Source organism: Oreochromis niloticus, linkage group LG22 (genome assembly GCF_001858045.2).
Source record: "Oreochromis niloticus isolate F11D_XX linkage group LG22, O_niloticus_UMD_NMBU, whole genome shotgun sequence".
Classification (NCBI taxonomy): domain Eukaryota; kingdom Metazoa; phylum Chordata; class Actinopteri; order Cichliformes; family Cichlidae; genus Oreochromis; species Oreochromis niloticus.
Window position 1 is genome coordinate 2,766,493 of NC_031985.2, and position 19,335 is coordinate 2,785,827.

The window sequence follows — 19,335 nt, forward strand, 5'->3', positions numbered from 1 at the left end:
GTTGGTTGATGGGTCACCTGATAACCAGTAAATCTCTGGGGAAGTGTCCCACATTACCAGTTAAAGCCACCATCACCACCTCAGAATATCCAAACCTGCATGTTTGCCTACATCACATCTGTGTTTTTAGCACATTAGCTTCAACTTTCTCTGTCCTGCTCTCTTTAGGGACCAACTGGTCCTGTTGGAGATACGGGTCTTCCAGGACCTCAGGGACCCCCAGGACGACAAGGACCCAGTGGACGCTCCATTATCGGACCCCCGGTGGGTTATACAGTTTTCAACAATCTTTCACTCTTTTTTTGTTACTTTTTTTCTTTAATCTTTGATTTAAACTGTGTCGTTGTGCCTGCAGGGCAGTCCTGGAGAGAGAGGTCAGAAAGGTGATGTGGGACAACAAGGAACTCAGGTAATAAGATGTGATCAGCTTTTATATACTTACAGATGATCGCTCTCATTGCACTCTTAGTAAGATACCAACACTCAGCTTCTCATTTCTTTACATCAAGTGATGCTTAAACACATTACTGTGCTTTCATAATTGAATATAAATTATTTAGAGAGATAAAAAAAAAAAATCAAATTTAGACTGTTAGGTTACCTGTTACTTAGGAAAGAAGGAGACTTCGACATCACGTTTAAAATCCTTCTCTCTCTGCAAGTCTTTAACCTGGGGAAAAATACTGTGAAGTGTTTAACCTCCTTTCATCCCGATGTCTGTCACGTTGCATCTTTCCTCCTTTGGTGGAGGAGACTCCTCAGATGATAAAACACAGGTACAAGGCTTCATATCCTCAGAGTAAGGCTACGTTCACACTGCAGGCTATCGCCTGCAGTGTGAATTTTTTGACCCTATGTGACCCATATCCGATCATGGTATGACAGTGTGAACGGCACAAATCCGATGTTTTAGAAAGCGACTGCTGTTTGAACGGTCATGTCGCATTAAATCCATCTTTTACGTCACTGACACAAGACAGACGCCAACTATCAGCGCCGGAGAAGACATCGCGAACGCTTCCTGGCCATCCAGTGTAGATGTCAGTGAAACTGTTGGGAAGACAACGTTGGAGAAACGTGAACATTTTATTTGTACTGTATAATCTGCAGATTCTGACAGAAATCTGCAACTATCCTTTGAAGCACCGCTCCTCTAAAACAGCAATAAGGATCATTATCAGGCCATATGTAAATAAAAAAATAACTTTATAACTTAAAGCAAAAGTGGGAAACATAAAGCCCGAAACAAGTCTTTATATTAAGGGCCGTCAGTCAAACAATACTGTTTGCTCTGGGTCTAAACAGAGCGCGTTGTGTTACGTCTTCTTTTGCGCATGCGGGCCGCTTTGAGGGTTCACACTAGAGCGTGTTTGCTGTCACATTTTATTTGTAGTGTGAACAAGCAGACAAAAAAGTCGGATTTGATCAAAAAATCGGAATTGAACATTAAGACCTGCAGTGTGAACGTAGCCTAAAAGTGTACCTATGAGTAAAACTCCATGTCATGGGAGCACCTGTGAGTACTCTTCTCTTAGGAGGTATTTAGGAAGTGTACATCCAGAGCTCCATCACAGGCTTACTCACATATAATGAGTTATAGACACTGATCTTGATGCATGTTGAGGTTTAGGGCTGGTGTGAACGTGACCTGCAGTGACCTCTGCTCTCCTCATGCTGTTTCAGGGGGTTCCTGGAAGACCCGGAGGTCCAGGGAGGGAAGGACCTCCAGGACCCAGAGTGAGTCATAACAGACACACTAATAATGCAGCTGTTTGATAAGTTTGTTGATAAAACAGATATTAATACTGTCATTACAATAACTACTGGGATGTGGTCAAACACTAATATGAATAATAAAACCTGTAATGTAGATATTTTATCATCTTCAGCACTGATACTGTGCATATAAGTACTACTTTAGTGATACTATTATATCTGTAAACTGTCTCTACTGTCATTGTACTACTCTTGTTTTTTTCTAGATTATATTAAATTATATAATACCTGCTTAGACTGAATAGAATGAAATCCTGTACAATTCAATAAACTGATTGCAAATCAAAGAAAAATAATATATCAGATGTTGAACTTGAGGCATTGGATTGATTTTAAATATAGGCTAATTTGGGACAGGAGCAACAATGAAGTACAAAAGAGCTGTGACGCTTTAAAAAACACTCCGTTAATGCACAGCATGGCTCCATGGAGAGACGAGTGGAAAAAAAAAAACAGAAAAAAGATAAAAGTTTCCTAAAAAGTCCAGAGGTTGAAAAAGGAGACAGTCGAGCTGCTATCAAATGAACAAAAAGACCCCCGTCTCCACAGAGCGGAGTAAGCAGCATCGGTGGCTCTGGAGCGCCCCCCTCTGGCCTAATTACAGAGTAGAGTCAGCAGCACAGAAGGGTGGCAGCCAGGGGTGGAAAGAGACACAACTGCTGGGTCAAAGTCATCGGAGGAACTCTTTAGTCTTATTTTATTATAACATCTACTTTCACCTTCTCAGGGACTGCCAGGCAAAGATGGCCCCCCAGGCACACAGGGCCCCCCAGGAACCATCGTAAGTCACTGTTGCTGTTTTTGAGAATGTTTTGGAGGATTCAGAGGAGGATATATATGCATGGCAATGCATGCAGCTTCTCTGTTAGTCACTGACATGTAAAGTTTAATTAAAGCTGTGACTTTAGGTGATAATAATGGAACCGGGTCAAGCAGGGCTAATAAGCTCAGTCGGGCATGTACAACAGGAACAACTTTATAATGATTAAAATAATGTAATTAAGAATTGCTTTTCATTTCTTTATGTCTTCAGGGAACTCCAGGAGCTCCAGGATCCCCAGGAAGTACAGGACCTCCAGGAAAGCAGGGAGAGCTTGGCCCACCGGTGAGTCTGTCAGTGAGTGGAGCTGCCTGTCCCCATTAACCAAACCGGCCTGGGTGGGCAGGGTTTTTAGCTCCTAGAAGGAACGCCATTATTTGGGAGTTTTATGTGTTTCATGTTTCTGGCATGAGCTGCTGCATGTGAACAGTCTCTGCAAAGACGCAGGAGGCAGCGGGATGTGTTGTCAGTGACTCTGTCGAGTCTGTCAGCTGAACACTGAGAGTGCAGCGAGGTGAGCGTCTGTCAAAGAGGTTAACAGCTTCCTGTCCAATCTGAAGCTCTAGAAGCTGTTTGACACATTCACTGATATGTGCAGCTCAGTGTTTTGTGTTTATGTCAACAGAAAACTGCTGTTTGAGCCTCCACCTTTGACAGCCTTTCAAATGGCCAACACAAATCCTTATTTCTTTCTATCAGAAGCTGGCAGTGTCGTTATGCTTCTGGGTGAACACATGAATGAACAGTGAACACGGCATTCAGCCAGAACAGATCCATCACTGATGCTGACGGCTCCTCTTTCTTTCATTCTGTTTGTACATCAGGACTTTTGTTATGTTGCTGTGATGACTCAGTGACAGTCACAGTCACAGTCACTCAAAGTCTTTTTGTTCTCACTTAAATGTGTTTATTTCTGCTGTGAATGTGGAAGTTTTTGGAGCCTGCCTCTAGTGTTCATAAGAGGAACTGCACTTATGCATAGCCTTAATTTGTCGTTATTGCAAATGTGTTAAAATATTTTGTCAGCAGTGGAAATAAACTGAAAATTCAAAGAGTTTCAAGCATTTAAATCAGACTAAAGGAGAAACAGGTGGGACAGCAGCTTCATGCAGAACACAGCATAGTGTCTCAGTTTGATCTCCACCTGTTTGCATGTCAGCTTTTTCTCTTTGCAGAGTCAGTGATCAGTATGTAGCTGTGCATGTAAACCTTTGTCTGGTGTCCATTTGCTGTACTGGTTTCTACTTCAGCCACTGAAAACAGAGGTGTGTGGGCGCTCGCTGCTTTCATATTTAGTCCTGCTTATGTGAAAACTTCTTGGAGAGTAAATCACATTTGAAGTGCAGCACCAAAGAAGACACTGGACTCTGTGGGCGGTGATACAATCTGCTGACAAATGATTATTCATCACTGTAATAAAATCTTTTTAAGCATGTAGTTACAGATGCATGGGTGGACTGCAGAAAGGCCTCATCAGCTCATTACCTCATGCTGGGAAATTACAGGTCGTAATGAGAATTTAGGGAAGTAAAATATAAAGTAGTTCAAGTTTTGTGTATTAACACTATTTCCATAAATACTACATTCTGGGTTGTATTTCTTAACACTTTTCATACTTTCTAATCTCGATAAATAGAAAGAAGCACCGAGGTCACAGCAGCCTACGCTCCATCGATGTTGGTTTATTATGTGTTTATTCCTCTGTTCTACATTCTTACTGGATGTTTGTCTGTATCAGTATTATTATAAACACGACTTTAATTGACAGCGCTGCACAAATATTCATATTCTCTGTTTTGTGTCGACACATTTGAAGCTTTTAACGATGTTTCATGTAGATTTGCCCCTGACTCTGAGAGGGAATGTTAAAGTCCCATCACGACAAACGTATCACCATCACAGTCCTGAAGGCCAGAGACCTCTCGCTGGTCTCGACACGTTCCTGAAATCAAATCCCCTCGATTTAAGATGTGTGTGTTTCCCTCTGAGAAATGTCAACACTGAAAAGTATAAACATTTGAAATTATGTTTTTACTTATTATACATATCAGGGCTCTAGACTAACTTTTTGCCATGGGTGCACCGGTGCGCCTAACTTTAAAAAGTTAGGCGCACTCAAATTTTTCAACCGCATCGCTTAACATGCGGCTGACAATCTTGTGCTTAAATTGCTTTGTCAATATTGTAGAAAATGTTAAACTTAATCATCATCTTGGCTCCTCTGACGACCTGTTTGCTGCTGCCTGCTGCTGAAAGGCAGTGGGGAGAGGGGACACTTGGGCAGTGCATTTATTGCAGCATATAATGTATTTTCTGGATGCACTGCTGTTTTTTCAGCATTCAAAGATTGATGGCACCGTGTCAGAGCTGGCTATGAATTTCAGACGGATCAGGCCTTACCTTAACACAAAAGTTATCAACAGTTCTTTTCATCTTTTCTTATTACCCACAGCTACATCCACTTCTGTCAGGCCTAGGCTGCTCACTAGGGCTGGGTATCATCACTGATTTCTATAATCCATTCGATTCCGGTTCTCAAAGTCCTGATTCGATTCAGTTTAGCCTCAGACAGTCAGAAATATTATAATTCTGATCATTTATCAGTACTGATACACATGAGACTTCATCAGAATTGTGAACATCACAGCAGATGCCTTTGTGTCAAAGTAACTGAGAATAAAACACAGAAAAACATGAAGGAGATTTTCCTGGTCTGGCGTTTTATAGCAGATAACCTTAAAAATATTCTGAAATGTTCTGCATAATTTTAAAAAGTTTAAATTTCTTCAGTATTGAACAACAGAAAAAAATAGGCTTTCTTGTCGGAGGTCATTTAAGTGAAAAAAGAAAAAGACAGCGGCCGACAGCGCTGTAAACAACGGTAGACTGGTGGGTAATAAGCGAATGAATAATGCAGAAAACAGAGATTTGAGACAGGAAACTGTTCTTGAAGTACACACAGGGAGCTGTGTAGGAAGTGTGATTTTAATAGTCGTGGAAGTAAAACAGCAAAACTCAGAGGGAATTCATGACGACATTGATCAAATGTGAAGCGCAGTTTGCTGCTTCTTTTGCTGCTGGCTCGGTGAATTTTGGTTGGAGAGACAAAACCTGCAGCTCAGAATCAGCGCAAAAAGACGCAAACACAGAGCGGATGGTGGGCTCGGTGAGCTCCGACAGCGTGTCCGTGTTCGGGCCGTCGGACGAGAAAGCCGAGAAAGACAAAGCTGATCCTGATGTGTCGGGTCCGCTCTGTGTTTACGTCTTTGTGTGGAATTCATGTAGCTGCTCTCATTTGCTGTTTGTTGGTTGTTGAAATAGTTTTGTGAGCTTTAATCTGAGAATCAGGCGTTTCTGGCAAAACACAGTTATATTTAAAAGTCAATTCAGGATTTAATGAATTGATATCGCTTTATTCAAGCTCATAGCTGGACTGGCCGCTGGCGATTTTTTGTTGTTATGGGCCGATGGATTTTTTTTTTTTTTTTTTTTTTTTTTTTTTTTTAGGAAGGGTATATATAATGAAAGATGTTGGATTGGCCAATTGGTCATGATCAACTCTGGGCTGGACCAATTACAGCCGAGGAGGCCGGATGCACCCTCCCCCTTGTTTAGCAATCTTATAGACGAACTAAAGAAAATGGAGAACAAAAAAAGGAAAGGAGGTGTTTATGAAAATATCACTAAATCTGTCATTTATTAATTTTATTATTAATTAATGATCATGTCTCACCTCTAGTGTTCTTGGTCTTAATTTAAGGTTTCTACCATGTGTTGTACATAGTTCAGGAGGTTAACTCGACCAAGCAGTCTTTTTGTTTCTGCTATGTACTGTTTAAAATCCAGAATAGGGAGGATGGTGTAGGTTTAAGTTTATTAGATTGATACATATATACCAACAAGGCAGTGTACATCAAAGCAGTTGTTTTCATGCAAAGGCTTTATGGTTTTTCCTATAGCGATTGACAGATCACGTGACTTTCGCGCATTGCATGCCAGGAACTCGAGGCAAAACAATCCAAGTACCGCATCAAATGCAAGCATTTGCAGCACCGCAAAACGTTCATTCTCCGGTTCCAATGCCTTCTTGGTTTTTCTTTGCCGCACAAAAAAGGAATGTACAAAACTAAGGTGAATAATGCCGGACCGTATGACAGACTCGACGAAAAGGCAAAGAAAAGATACGAGGAAAAAATCAAAGGAGTGAAAGGGTCAGACCCTTACGAGCACACAGAGTGGACAAAAGATGTTAGCGTGCTGCCCAACTTTCACCACGCTCAGATTTATAATTATACGGTTCTTGGAGTGAGTGCATACACTCATGAAGTTTTTAGTAACTTCAGGTCACTGCAACAAGCCCGGGTACAGTTTACCGACGGATGGGTACAGGACCTTGAAATGCACCGTGTAGAACGAAAGACCATTGTACAAACAAAGGTAAGTTTACCAGTCTCACAAATCATCTTAATAAATACACACTCATAAACCGTTTATTAATATAACCTTTGAGCTCAACGGTAATTAATTAGTAGTGGAAATAATTTCTGGTACGCATTACAGAAATGTAGCAGTGACAATAATATTGTATGTTGTAATCGCACTGGGCAATTAGTGATACAAAACAACTGTTTTATCCTGTGAATAAAAGTATATGTTTTTGTCAGTGTACCGTGGTAATAACAGAAGCGAAACGCAATATTGTGTCAGGACAATTCACTATTTATGCACAATAAATAAAGGAGCATAGCGCGACCATTTCTGTTCAGTGCCAGACTTGCTTGTAACCTATATCACCAATTATGTTAAGAAAAATGACGTATTAACTACTACAAAACACTGACCTTTGTGGGAATGCTTGGAGCAGACTAACATGTGAGCTGGAGTGTTCTGAGACGTTATATTTGGTATATCTTACTTAGCTCTTACTTCGGAAACATGGCTTAAAAAATTTCTCTTCAACGACATCCGATAAAAAAAAACGATCTCTTTACCCGTCGGCTTCCCGTGGCTGTCATGCGACCGGCTATTGCAGTTAATAATACAACAGCTTCTTGCCATTTTTTGGGTTTCTTTTTATTGGTGTGTAACTGAGTTCAATTGAAAGCCTGCGTGTGCTAGTACCTCTTGCCACAAGTTCCCAGAATCCTTTGCGGTTTTACCCCTGAATGACGTCACATTTTCGATCTCTATGCTGGTGGGCCGGTCTCTAGTCAAAATGCCCGGGCCGATTTTTTTGTCCCAGTCCAGCCCTGTTCAAGCTACTCACCTCCCTCTTCCAACTGCACTTTCTTTTTTCTTTTTTTAACCTGTCCCGTTTGGCTCTTTTGCCATCAGAATTATTGTCTAAAGGCGAAGAAAGATGCCCAACGGATTTACTTTACCAAATGGACCATCCCAGCCTTGCCGTAATGGTCCATTTGATTCACCTTTTATTGTTTATTTTATTTTCACTTGCTGAATACGGGACAGACTTGACTGGTGGAAAGAAAGGGGAGAAAGAAAGAGGGAAAGAAAAAAAAAAAACCTGAGAAGAGGGACGGGGGAAAAGGGCAAAAACCAAAAACCAACAGAATAAGCAGACAAGAAATACATATATCGATCACCTGGATCACCTGTTGAGAAAGAAAAAAGAAAGCAAGCAGAAGAAAACGAGAGTAATAAACAAGATCACAATGATATATGGGAATATGACAGTAAATACTAAATATCAAACATTATGGTGCAGCACGTGAGATCGACAGCGCACAGTGTGCTTTGAGGTAGGAGCCAAAAAGGGTGTAGTTTGTGTGTGTGATCACCCGTGTGTGCACCTGTGAGCATGAACGCGCTTGTTTTTAAAAGGTTCCTTCATGTAATGATCGGCTAGAGGGTGTGGGGGGCCACTGCCCCGTCCTCCAGGGCATGAAGCAGGTATGGAGGAGATCAAAACTCCAGACATCCAGAGGCCCTCAGAACACAAGAGACCAAGGAAGACCAACAGAGGGGCAGCCGCGCCACTATCCCAGAAAGAGCTGAGGAGAGTCCCAGATGAGGGGTCACTCAGCAGCCGCGGAGCAGAAGCCAGGGGGGTTGCAGTGACGTGCCCGTGAGCTCCGCCGGCAGCCAGCTGTGCCTGAGTGACCGAGCCCCGGGCCGAGAGGCCAAGGGCACCCCATCCCCGAAGTGGCCCGAGCGAGCCCCAGGCTCCAGGCCCCGATAAGCAGCCACCAAGGAGTGAGCCGGTGGGTACCCGGGCGCCCATCCCCGGACACAAAGAACCACCAACGCACCGATGTCTGAGGGCGTCCGCCACCGGCAGGGGAAGTGGTGGGGGAGATAGGCCTCCAAACCTTGGAGGGCCTGAGATGTCCCCAGAGAGGTGGCGTCTGATACCCAACCTGACATATAGACACAGACATACAGGCACACACAGATACAAACATCTATTCCCACCCTCATGCTCTCATATACAATTACTCAACACTCACCCAACGTGGAGACAGACATAGAGAGACACTGTACACACAATCACTCTCCCCAAGCGTACTCTAAGCCCCGGGTCTAGGTACCCTTGCCCCTGGAGGGGGAAACTGCGCTTCCAACTGCACTTTCAACTGGACCACGGCTGATCAGAGAGGTCCCGCCCCTGACTATCTCTGATTGGTTTAGTCCACGATAGGGACATAATGTGTGTCTGTTGTTGACCACACGGAGAGTTTCAGAGATTTTTTATTTTTTTTGTTACCCGAACAGTTGGTCGCACCGGTGCGACCAAATTATTTTTTTTAGTTGCACCATTAAAAAATTTGGTCGCACTCTAGAGCCCTGCATATAGATAATAATTTCCAATATTTTAAATTATTGACACAAACAAGCAGGCTGGAGTTTAATCAGGACAGTAAGATGATCAACCTGCTGTCCTGACGAGAGAATCACCTGCTTCATCTTGTGTTCAATGCTTCACAAGTTTGTGTTTTTTCCTCGTTTTTCATGAATTCATTTCTCTTGCAGGGACCTCCTGGAACTAAGGGAGAGAAAGGTGAACGGGTGAGCTCTCTGTCTTCATGTTGTTACTTTCACTCAGTCACAAACGTCCTGTCTGCTAACCTGCATATTGAGATATATTGTTGTGTTGCTTCAGCAATGTGAAACTCAAGGATACGCTTTAAGGAAAAAAGAAGTTCATAAACAGCAGACATCCATCAAAGTATTAATGAAATATCAGCATCATCCAATAAGTAAATATAATCTGTGTAAAGCATAGAAATGTAAATTTTGCATATTGACTGTGAATTAATCTAAAAAAAAAGCCCAAAATCTCATCATTTTCATTCTTCATGCTGAAAGCTCATCACAGGCTTCATATATTTGAGTTTCATAAAATAAATTTACTTTAAATTTGCTGTAACTTAATATTTGACACAAGCAGCTGCTGCAAAACTGCTGAAAAGAAATGAAACAAGTCTGCAGATTTATGTGTAAATTTCAGTGCTAATAATTATATTTGAGTCTGCAGCGCCTTCATAAAACACAGAATATGAATCATTTAAAAACACTCCCACATAACTGAATGTATTTTATATGAACATCGTGCGGTTTTTCAGGGAGATCTCCAGTCGACAGCATCAGTTCAGGCCATTGCCAGACAGGTCTGTGAGCAGCTGATCCAAAGTGAGTTTAAAAGAAACTTTGTTATTTGTTAATAATAATAATAATAATAATAATGATAATAATAATAATGTTTGAACTGAACTGGTTTCAGGCCACATGGCGCGCTACAACAGCATCCTGAACCACGTGCCGAGTCCTCCGGTGTCAATCCGCACAGTTCCCGGACCACCAGGAGAGCCTGGTCGAGAAGGACCCCCAGGACCACAGGGAGAACAGGGACCCCCAGGCAGACCAGGCTTCCCAGGACAGAATGGACAGAATGGGCAACCAGGAGAAAGAGGTAAGTTTAACCAAATAGTAAAACTCTGTTACTGTTTAAAACAGAGTGTGAACTGAGGGGCTGCCACACGGCCCAGTGTAAAATAAATACAAAATGATTTTGAACTGCAAACGATGCAAAGCTGCAGTGGTTCAGTCTAACAGCAAATACATAAATAAAAAGTCAGAAATGTGCAGGAAAGGTCGACCTTACAGACTTTCTCCATGTTACAGTGTATCTGTCAGAAATGACACTAAATAAAGAATGAAAACAGTTTTTCTTTCTGTTGTGTTTCCAGGGCAACCAGGAGAGAAGGGTGATAAGGGATCTCCAGGTGTTGGTGTTCAAGGACCCAGAGGACCTCCAGGACCACCTGGTAATTTATTTTCCGACTAAGCCTGTGGTCACAATCCTTCAAACCTTCTCCCACCAACGATGTGGAGATCCAACCCTTTTAGATCCAATTTAAATCAAGACACTCAAAAAGATGCTCTGTAAAAGAGCAGAATTCTTAGAACAGAGTTTAATACACTGAATCATATGAACAGCAAGAAAACTACATACAGACATTTAGCAAGAGCAAAACCCCGGGGTGTACAGCCTTAAGCACAGACAGCAGAGCAACACAGAGACGGACAGAGAGTAACAGCAGAGGGGAAAAAGAGCTGGGGGTGTCCTCTGGTCCCCTAATATAGGGACCAGTATCCCCGCCCCCTGCTGCTGGGTAACTTTCCCACGCGCCCAAACACAGCTGCAGGGGTCAGGTAGCGGCCAAGGTCTTGGCCAAAGGCCAGTCAGGACTCTGACTACCCCTTGCTCTGGCTTATCACAATAGGTCATGACACGGTCAAAGGTCAGACATTAATCCTAATTATTAAATCTTCACTATATATCTTATAACTACATAGGTTCTTAAAATACTTCAGTGTAGTTCAAAGTATGTGTGTGCGTGTGTGTTTGTGTGTGTGTGTTTGTGTGTGTGTGACTATATCGTATCTCTGTTACGATGTTACTGTTTTGGTTGTGCTGCATGAAAGACGTTGAGTGTGTATTAGGGAAGGTTAGTTACCGGAGAGTAAGTTATACAGGAGAACTCTCAACAGTATTAACTGCTACTGTACCACCTTAATTAACCTCGATGAAGCAAAATGTCTTGTGCTTAAGACTCTACATGAAAGTTAAAATATATATGTTCGGTGCACATAGATATATAGTGTATATAGTTACATAGTTATACATATCATACAAACATCCACCACAAGCCTTTCTGAACCATCCCAGTGATGCGGTGAAGAAAGTCCTGAACATGATCACCTGATTAGTAAAAGAAAACATGTTTCACATGTTTCACATGGATCATTAAGATGTTGTAAAATCCACAGAATTCAACAGAAAATATGAAATTTTTATTAAACGTCTTAAGATAAGTGACATGGTGAGCTAGATTATTATTTTTATTATTAGTAGTAGTTTTGTTGTTGTTGTTGTTTTTCTGAACTGAACCAAAAAAGTAAACAAATTGTGTCTCTAACTTTGAATAGTTGATATAATTTTTTTCTATAGTTTTAGTTGTTGAGGTGTTATTAAGTTAATTCTGAGTCTCATTTAAAAATGTCTTAAACATTTATTACCTGGAAAGGTCTAGAAGTACTTTGGCTACATGACTCTGACCATAAAACCATTAAAAACATCACTTTGATAGTTGGCAAAGTATTTTTCTGTCTGACTGACAAAACGCAGGAGAAAAGTAAACACAAACACATGTTGTGATAACTTTGGGCTCACAGTCGGGGTTCTTATGGCTGATGATGAGTTTGACCTCACAGAGTGAATCTGTAACTCTTCATCCTCTTCCTCCCAGGTCCCCAGGGACAGGGCAGACCAGGTAGCTCTGGACCCTCAGGACGACCTGGAAATCCCGGAGTACCCGGTCGGCCCGGAGCCCCCGGTCCCATCGGCCCCCAGGGGCCTCCGGGTTACTGTGATCAGAACTCCTGTGTGGGCTACAATGTTGGAGGTACGTAGTCTCAGAAATATGAGGAAACTATGATCCACCAGTGTTATCAAGACTCTAATTGTTGAGGTTTTTAATTGTTATTATTATTAATTATTATTATTGTCAGCCACATGATTCAAGCAGCAGCCTCCACCGTGACTGTTGTGTAATTACAGCCACAGACTGAAGAGGCTGTAATGAGACTTACAGAAAACCTGCATGTTTGTTCAAATATGTGAACAGAAGAAACTTTTTAACTGAGCATGAAAACATTTCACAGCTGATTGTATTTGGACTGAAGTCATGAAGAGAGATGTTCAGTTCTTGTGGTTCATTTTCACACTGAAAAGCTGCCACTGAGTTACACAGAGTGCATGTCACAGAAGTGGGCATGAAACACTACATGTATAAAGGTTCATTTACACTCTGGAGCCCTGCTTTCAAAAACTGACAGAAATTTAAAACCTCGTGAAGCTGAATTTAAGAAAAAAGTGACGTCCGGCCACAAGGTGGCGCTAAACATGTTCTAACAACTTCAGACACTTATTCCTTAATTCCACCTTAACAAACAGCATTAAGTCTGTGCCAGTCTTTGAGAGCAGCCTTCATGGTGTAAATGAGCCTTTATACATTTAGTGCTTCATGTTCACATAAAGTCATCCACCCACACTCAGTGTGTCTGAAGGTGAAACACGTTCAGATACACTCACAGCTAAGATGCAGGATTCAGTTTCACAAACAGCAGTCGGTGTGTTGAAGTTAAAAAACACAGAAATTCATCTTCAGTGTGAGATTTTTACATTCTGTACAATTTCAAATATCATGCAGCGCACTGGGATTTCTTTTGGACGTGATTTTAAACATCCAAAGACTCGATGGAACGACAGAGACAGAGATGATGTCTTTAACAATTTAGCCTCAAAGTGGCCTTTAAAGGCTCATTTCACCCAAAATAATCAACTCTAAGCAGAATTTGGTGAGACAGTTTGTTTTGAGACAAAACAGCTGAGTTGTTAAAGTTTATTTATTCTGCTGCTTCTTATTTTTTAAAATCATTCATAGACTTTTACAGTGGTAGATTTTTCAGTTGATGCTAAAGATGATCAAAATGAGGTTCATGTATGTAAAAGCAGTCACTGAGTAAATAACTGTGACCTGAGATTTTAGACTTTTTTTCTTATGAGGATGAAAAAGTTCAAACTTTACTTCTCAAAATTTCTTCAGTCAACCAAAAAACACAACTTTGATTTTGCAGCAGTTTCTTGAACTGAGACCAGATGTTGAGTAAAGATGCTGATTATTTAACTTCAAAGTGAAAAATAAAAGAAACGAATATTTTATTGGGATTAAAACTCATTTAAATCTGACAGATCTTTGAACATCAGCTCTGGAACGACTTCTATTGTGTTAAAGTAGAAGGAAACAAACCTCAATTACATGTTTTCAAAAACAACATGTTTTATTCCACACGTGGTCATAAACTCTGCATCTTAACGTCTCAGTTGGTGCTGAATCACTCTGTGCAGTGAGTGTGGGTTTAATCTGTCACTGGAAAGATGCTCCATGCAGGGTTTTCTTATGCATGCATTAGTTACTAAATATGTCACCATACAAACATTCAACAAATGACAAAATCCACATGAAAGTTGCAGGTGATGAAGCAGCACTGCAGGCAGATGTTACCTTCCAGCATCCACACTCAGTCAGCAAACATGTTTTTGAGAGGCTAAAGAAAACCCTGCAGGAGTCGTCTTCAGCATGTTCTGTGCATGTTGGTGCTACATCACTGATGTGTTTGAGGTTAAAGGTCACACAGTGGCCTAAACGGAGCTGTGCAGCTTGCAGTCTGCAGGGTGGTCATGTGAGTAATGTCTGCATGTTGTAATCACTCTTCTGTCTCTGTGTTTGTGTCTCCACATCTCTGTCTTCACCTTCTTTTATCCCCCATAATAACCCACAACAGAATATTACTGAGACGTTCACTTATAATCAAACAGGGCTGTGCAATTCATGTGTTTTGTCTCGTGCTATAAATCCAACGCACCCTTTTTCCTTCCCAGTGTCCACTTTCACCCCTCTCTAAAACCTTAAACTTTCATCCCTGACAGTCATGGCAGGTTTAATGTAGCACGATCAGAATTATTGCTATGATCCAAACAACCCCACATGTTAGACCACATGTGACGGGAGCTTCAACCGTGATGTGGCTTCAGTTAAGTTTGCATAGACTCATGATGGGCGGGAATGTCGTAGTAATTTGGAGCTTTTTAGGATTTCTGTGAACTGTTCTTTTTCCAGGCTGGAATGATTGTAAAGCTTAAATCTTTAATGACTTTTGAATTTGGGTCAAAAGTATTCAAACACCCAAACTAATATTTGGTTAAATATACCTTCAGGCAAGCTGCACCTCGACCAGATGCTTTTGTTACCCATCAACAAGTTTCTGGCATATTTCTGACCTGATGATGGACCAATCATCCAGGAAGAATTGGGAGAGATCATTTAAATTTGTTGGTTTCCAGGCAGACATTCCTGATCTGTCTGTGGTGATCGACTCAGAGGCCGTTGACCATAATCATAACATTTTGTAAGAGATATATTGCTCCCAGTATTACACAGATATGAATTACTTGGAGAACAACATGCAATTATATACCATCATCTGATCTGATTATCAGCAGATGTAATCTTAATCTCATTATTATTATTATTATTATTATTATTACTTCCTATAGTTGTAGATCCCTAAAAGTCATACGTAGATTTGGTCCACATAAATCCAGAGTGGCTCACTGAGGTGCCGTATACAAACAGCACTACTTTATGTGATGCATTTGTTGCTTGTTTTAAGTTTTTGTTGCATTTTTTAGGAGCAAGAAAAAACATTGAATTATCAGCAGGATGAAAACGACATACTGTGAACTTACATTGACACGGTCGTCCTCTCCTTACCTTTTCTTCTAGATTATGATCATCCAATTCCTCTTTTTTAATTCCCAGACTCCACTGACTTAATACAAACTCCTGTAACTCGTCCTAAACACTCATCTGCACGACAACTTTGAATATTTTTGCACGCTAAGTATCCAGATGCTTATCATTTTAAAGAAAATATTTGAACACATTCAGTTACTTAAAATATGACAGTTTGAATGTCAGCTAATACAAAACTGATCTGATACTTGCTGGTAATACTTAGACATTTGTCCAAACTGTCTCACAAAACGCAAACATCAAAGCTCAATCTGACTTATTTAAAGCTTTTTATCCTAACGACCCTCAACATTGTCAAATGACTTTCTAACCCTGACTCACAAATCCTGACTGGGTAACTCTAACTTCAAAATCCTCACTTTGTTAATTGACTCATAATCCTGACTTGGTAACCTTGACAACATAACCTTTGACCTGGTAACCTTTGGTAACCCTTGTCTCTGTGTCTCTTGCTCCTTCCTTCTTACCCACCCCCTTTTTTCTTGCTAACCCAATCAAAACCCTACAAATTGCTCCAAAACACTGCTTCCTGTGGTGGCGGGGTCGGCCATCTTTGTTTTGGGCTTTTCACTGCCTATCTGCCGGGCTGCTGGTTGGTTCATTGCCTGGTTGGTCGGCATCACAGAAGGCGAGGATGTCACTGACGGCGGCGCTGTCCCCGCAGTCCAACTACCACCCAGCGTCTTCCAGAACTACGGCGAGGTCGAGGAAGACGATCCGTACCGCTACTACCAGCCCAACTACCCGGCCCCTCGACCAGTGGCGCCCGATGATCCCGCACTGGCCCTGGGTGACATTGAGCTGAGGTCTCCTGGTGTCTACCGCACCTCTCGGAGTGTGAAGGAGGAGGAAGAGAAAGTCGGGTCGAAGAGACGACTAAAGAGAGGCGCCGCGTGGACTAACTGAGAGGAGTTGATTCTGATTGGGCGGCTCGGAGCTGCTATGGACTAATCAACAAGTGCCTGATGTAAAGGATTTCTTATGGACATTGTAGAGGGACGGGAAGGGATACCAGTCGGGACTATTGTAACTCATCTATGCTACGTTAAGAAAACTGTTTCAAAACAATTTACATTTTGTTTGTTTTTCATTTGTCAACAATATTGTTTGGAAATCGTCGGATCTCAAAGAGGGTTCATGTTTCACAGGTGAACTGTTCTCACAGACGGTATAACAAAGGTTCATGTAGCCACCAATGATGTTCCCCGCTGGTTTCTAACGTTTCATTTGGAATCCTGTTTGGTTTCCTGATACTGTTTAAAGAAGCAATGGTTCAGTCTGAGAAACCAATGGAAATGGTCAAAGGGGTCGTGACCTCTCAGTTCATAGACAGCAACACATTAAAGTACAGTGCTGAGTCAAAACTGGGCAAAAATACAGCCGTCCATTATTTTTAACTGCTTCAATAAGGATCATGGGGAGGAACAGAGTCTCTGCTAGTTAACACACAGTGAGTGGTTTATCACAGGGCTGTCGGCTGTTTGCTTCAACCAGAGGAATATTTAATCATATCCACAAGAAGGGAAACCAATACAACAAGAGTCATAAGCACTTGTATAGATCCACATGTAGATATGACAAAAAAGATTAAATTGGAAAATGAACACTAGGAACACTGATGAACTTCTCATTATTCAGTCATTAACAGTTATGGTTTAACATGTACTGACCAAGATGTAAACGATCTAAATGAGCCTCAGAATGTAAATCTCTTTGAAGCAGAGTTTGATAGAGAATCTCTGCAGTCATCAGCACACAGCTGCTGGATTATCCCAGGCTTAACTTCACTGCTTTGAATTAAACACATCAAGAAATCTACGACTCCAGATACTCCATCTACCTTAATATCTGCAACATTAAACTCTGTTATTTACAAAGTAAACACAGCTTGAAACAGACTGTTGAACAAAATAAATAAAAACCTGACAAATATCTAAATGTACCACTGCTTACCTTCAGTCCCTCTGATGATAAACGGTCGCTCAGCTTTACTGATTACAGTTTGCTAAATCATACACTGCTCGCTCCCTCAGTCCTCACAACAGCAGCTGAACTGCTCTGAACTCTGCATCTACACAACAGATGATCTAAACAAATGGAGCCTTAAATCACGTCCCACTTTATCATTTTTATTCTTTGTTGGTCAGTTGATTAAATAAAAAATCCAGTGGTTTTAAATAAGACTTGAAACGACTGATTTTGACCCTAAAAGTTTCAACTTTAACTGTTTACTGAGGTCACAGATAGACTGAGGCAGTTTCCCCACAGACGTCTGTTTGTCAAACGCTGCCACCTTCTGGTCATCAGAGAGAATTTAGGGTTCAAGGCTAATCAGACGTAGAAGCTACATCCTTCTTTTATATACAGTCTGTAACTGTCCCTGTGGTCGTTAATCAGAGACTCGTCTGTCATTTATATTTTTAACCTGCTTGGTTAAGTGCCTCCAAACGGTCCAGCCACAACTTATTTTCAAACTGTCTCCTTCATTATTATTTCTTTAAAGCCTGTTAGAGTAAAATAAAATCTTTTAAGACTATTGCTTCTCTGACAGAAAAATAAAATAAAAATATCTAAAAGGTTTTGATTTAAATTGCAAAGTATTTGATGAAAATGATGTAATCTGTTAGTGTGTTGGTCCTGTCCTGCATCAGTCTGATTATTACCTCCAGTGTCTTTGTTTTAAAGCCTCTCAAACTTTGCCGCCAGTTTCCAACTTCAGAACTAATATTTATGTAAAGTTTTGCATGTTTTTGTTTATGTCAGTCACCATGCAGTGTATCAGTTTCTAATCATAGAGCCATACAAACATTTTATTGTTACATATTCATATTATTTTGTAGTGTTTGAGTGCAGGTACTGTCACAGTATTAAGCTCAAACTGGTCTCTGTGTTTGGGGAGGCTGATGAAAATATAAGTTGTAAAAACCGAGATTATTTCTGTGTAAATGTATTTTGGTTCAGTCTGTCAACCCACAGTTTTACTCAGAGAAGCAAATTTAACAAAACTGTTATTTTTCACAACGCTCTCTGTTTCTTACTTGGTGTTTTTATTTAGTTATCACTTCATTTCTTTTCTTGTCTTTATATTCAGACTTTAATCCCTTTAGTCTCATTGTCTGAAAAAAATCCCAGTTATGTGGAGGACTGTGCTTTTATTCAACCTTGTGTTTGATGTGAGTTTGGCCAGAATTTGAACTTTGAACTTTCCTTCTGACTTTAGTGTTTTGAAGCCTTCAGGTCTGTGAGGAGAGCAGTTCCCTCTACACCTCTGACCAGAATGTTTAAAAAAATAAAATCAAGGAATTAATTTATTTTTCACTGGTATTGATTTCTGAGAACAATAAAACTGAAGTCCAACCATCAGTGCTGCCTGTGTGTGTGTGTTGGTTGTAAATGTGTTGCTGGTCTTGTGACTGAACTGTGAAGTCTAATTAAACTTGAAGTGAGCAGGAAGCCTGTTGGAGCTGCAGCAGCAGGAGGCTGACTCGAAACTTTCAGGTGAGTCGAAGTTTAAAATTACACACACATTATATTTGTTACCCACCAGATGATATTTAATATATTTAAGGGACAATTTACATTAAATGAAAGAAAAACTTGTGGTGATCATGAACATATGCAGATGTGATCTGACAAATGTTCATTTAGGACCCATAAATGTCCATAACACCAATTCTGGGATCCAATGATCAGACTCCACCCTTCCCCACCTCTGACTCCTCCCTCTTCAACAATGCACCAGTCAGTTTGTAGCGCCTCCTACTGGCAGAGGGCCCACAGTCCTGTTAACACAAAGCTCAAGGTGGGATCCTGACGTCACATTCATGGTTGAGGTGAGTC

The 19,335-nt window shown here is 41.0% G+C and overlaps 1 protein-coding gene across 6 annotated transcripts in view; it reads left to right on the plus strand.

Annotated features, from left to right (window-relative positions):
- col14a1b (collagen, type XIV, alpha 1b) overlaps nt 1-18,858 on the plus strand; it is a 174,370-nt gene extending 155,512 nt beyond the window's left edge. For 4 of the 6 annotated variants that reach the window (XM_019350850.2, XM_025902364.1, XM_019350854.2 and 1 more), the window contains 11 exons: nt 169-264; nt 356-409; nt 1,684-1,737; nt 2,504-2,557; nt 2,810-2,881; nt 9,587-9,622; nt 10,180-10,246; nt 10,338-10,526; nt 10,804-10,881; nt 12,367-12,522; nt 16,121-18,858. In XM_019350850.2, the coding sequence (XP_019206395.1) occupies nt 169-264; nt 356-409; nt 1,684-1,737; nt 2,504-2,557; nt 2,810-2,881; nt 9,587-9,622; nt 10,180-10,246; nt 10,338-10,526; nt 10,804-10,881; nt 12,367-12,522; nt 16,121-16,401 (1,137 nt within the window). In that variant the 3' untranslated portion in view covers nt 16,402-18,858. Of the gene's footprint in view, nt 1-168; nt 265-355; nt 410-1,683; nt 1,738-2,503; nt 2,558-2,809; nt 2,882-9,586; nt 9,623-10,179; nt 10,247-10,337; nt 10,527-10,803; nt 10,882-12,366; nt 12,523-14,464 lie in introns of all 6 variants that reach the window. The other 2 variants (XM_019350851.2, XM_019350853.2) reach the window with 2 other exon arrangements.
- The last annotated feature ends 477 nt before the right edge of the window (nt 18,859-19,335 follow it).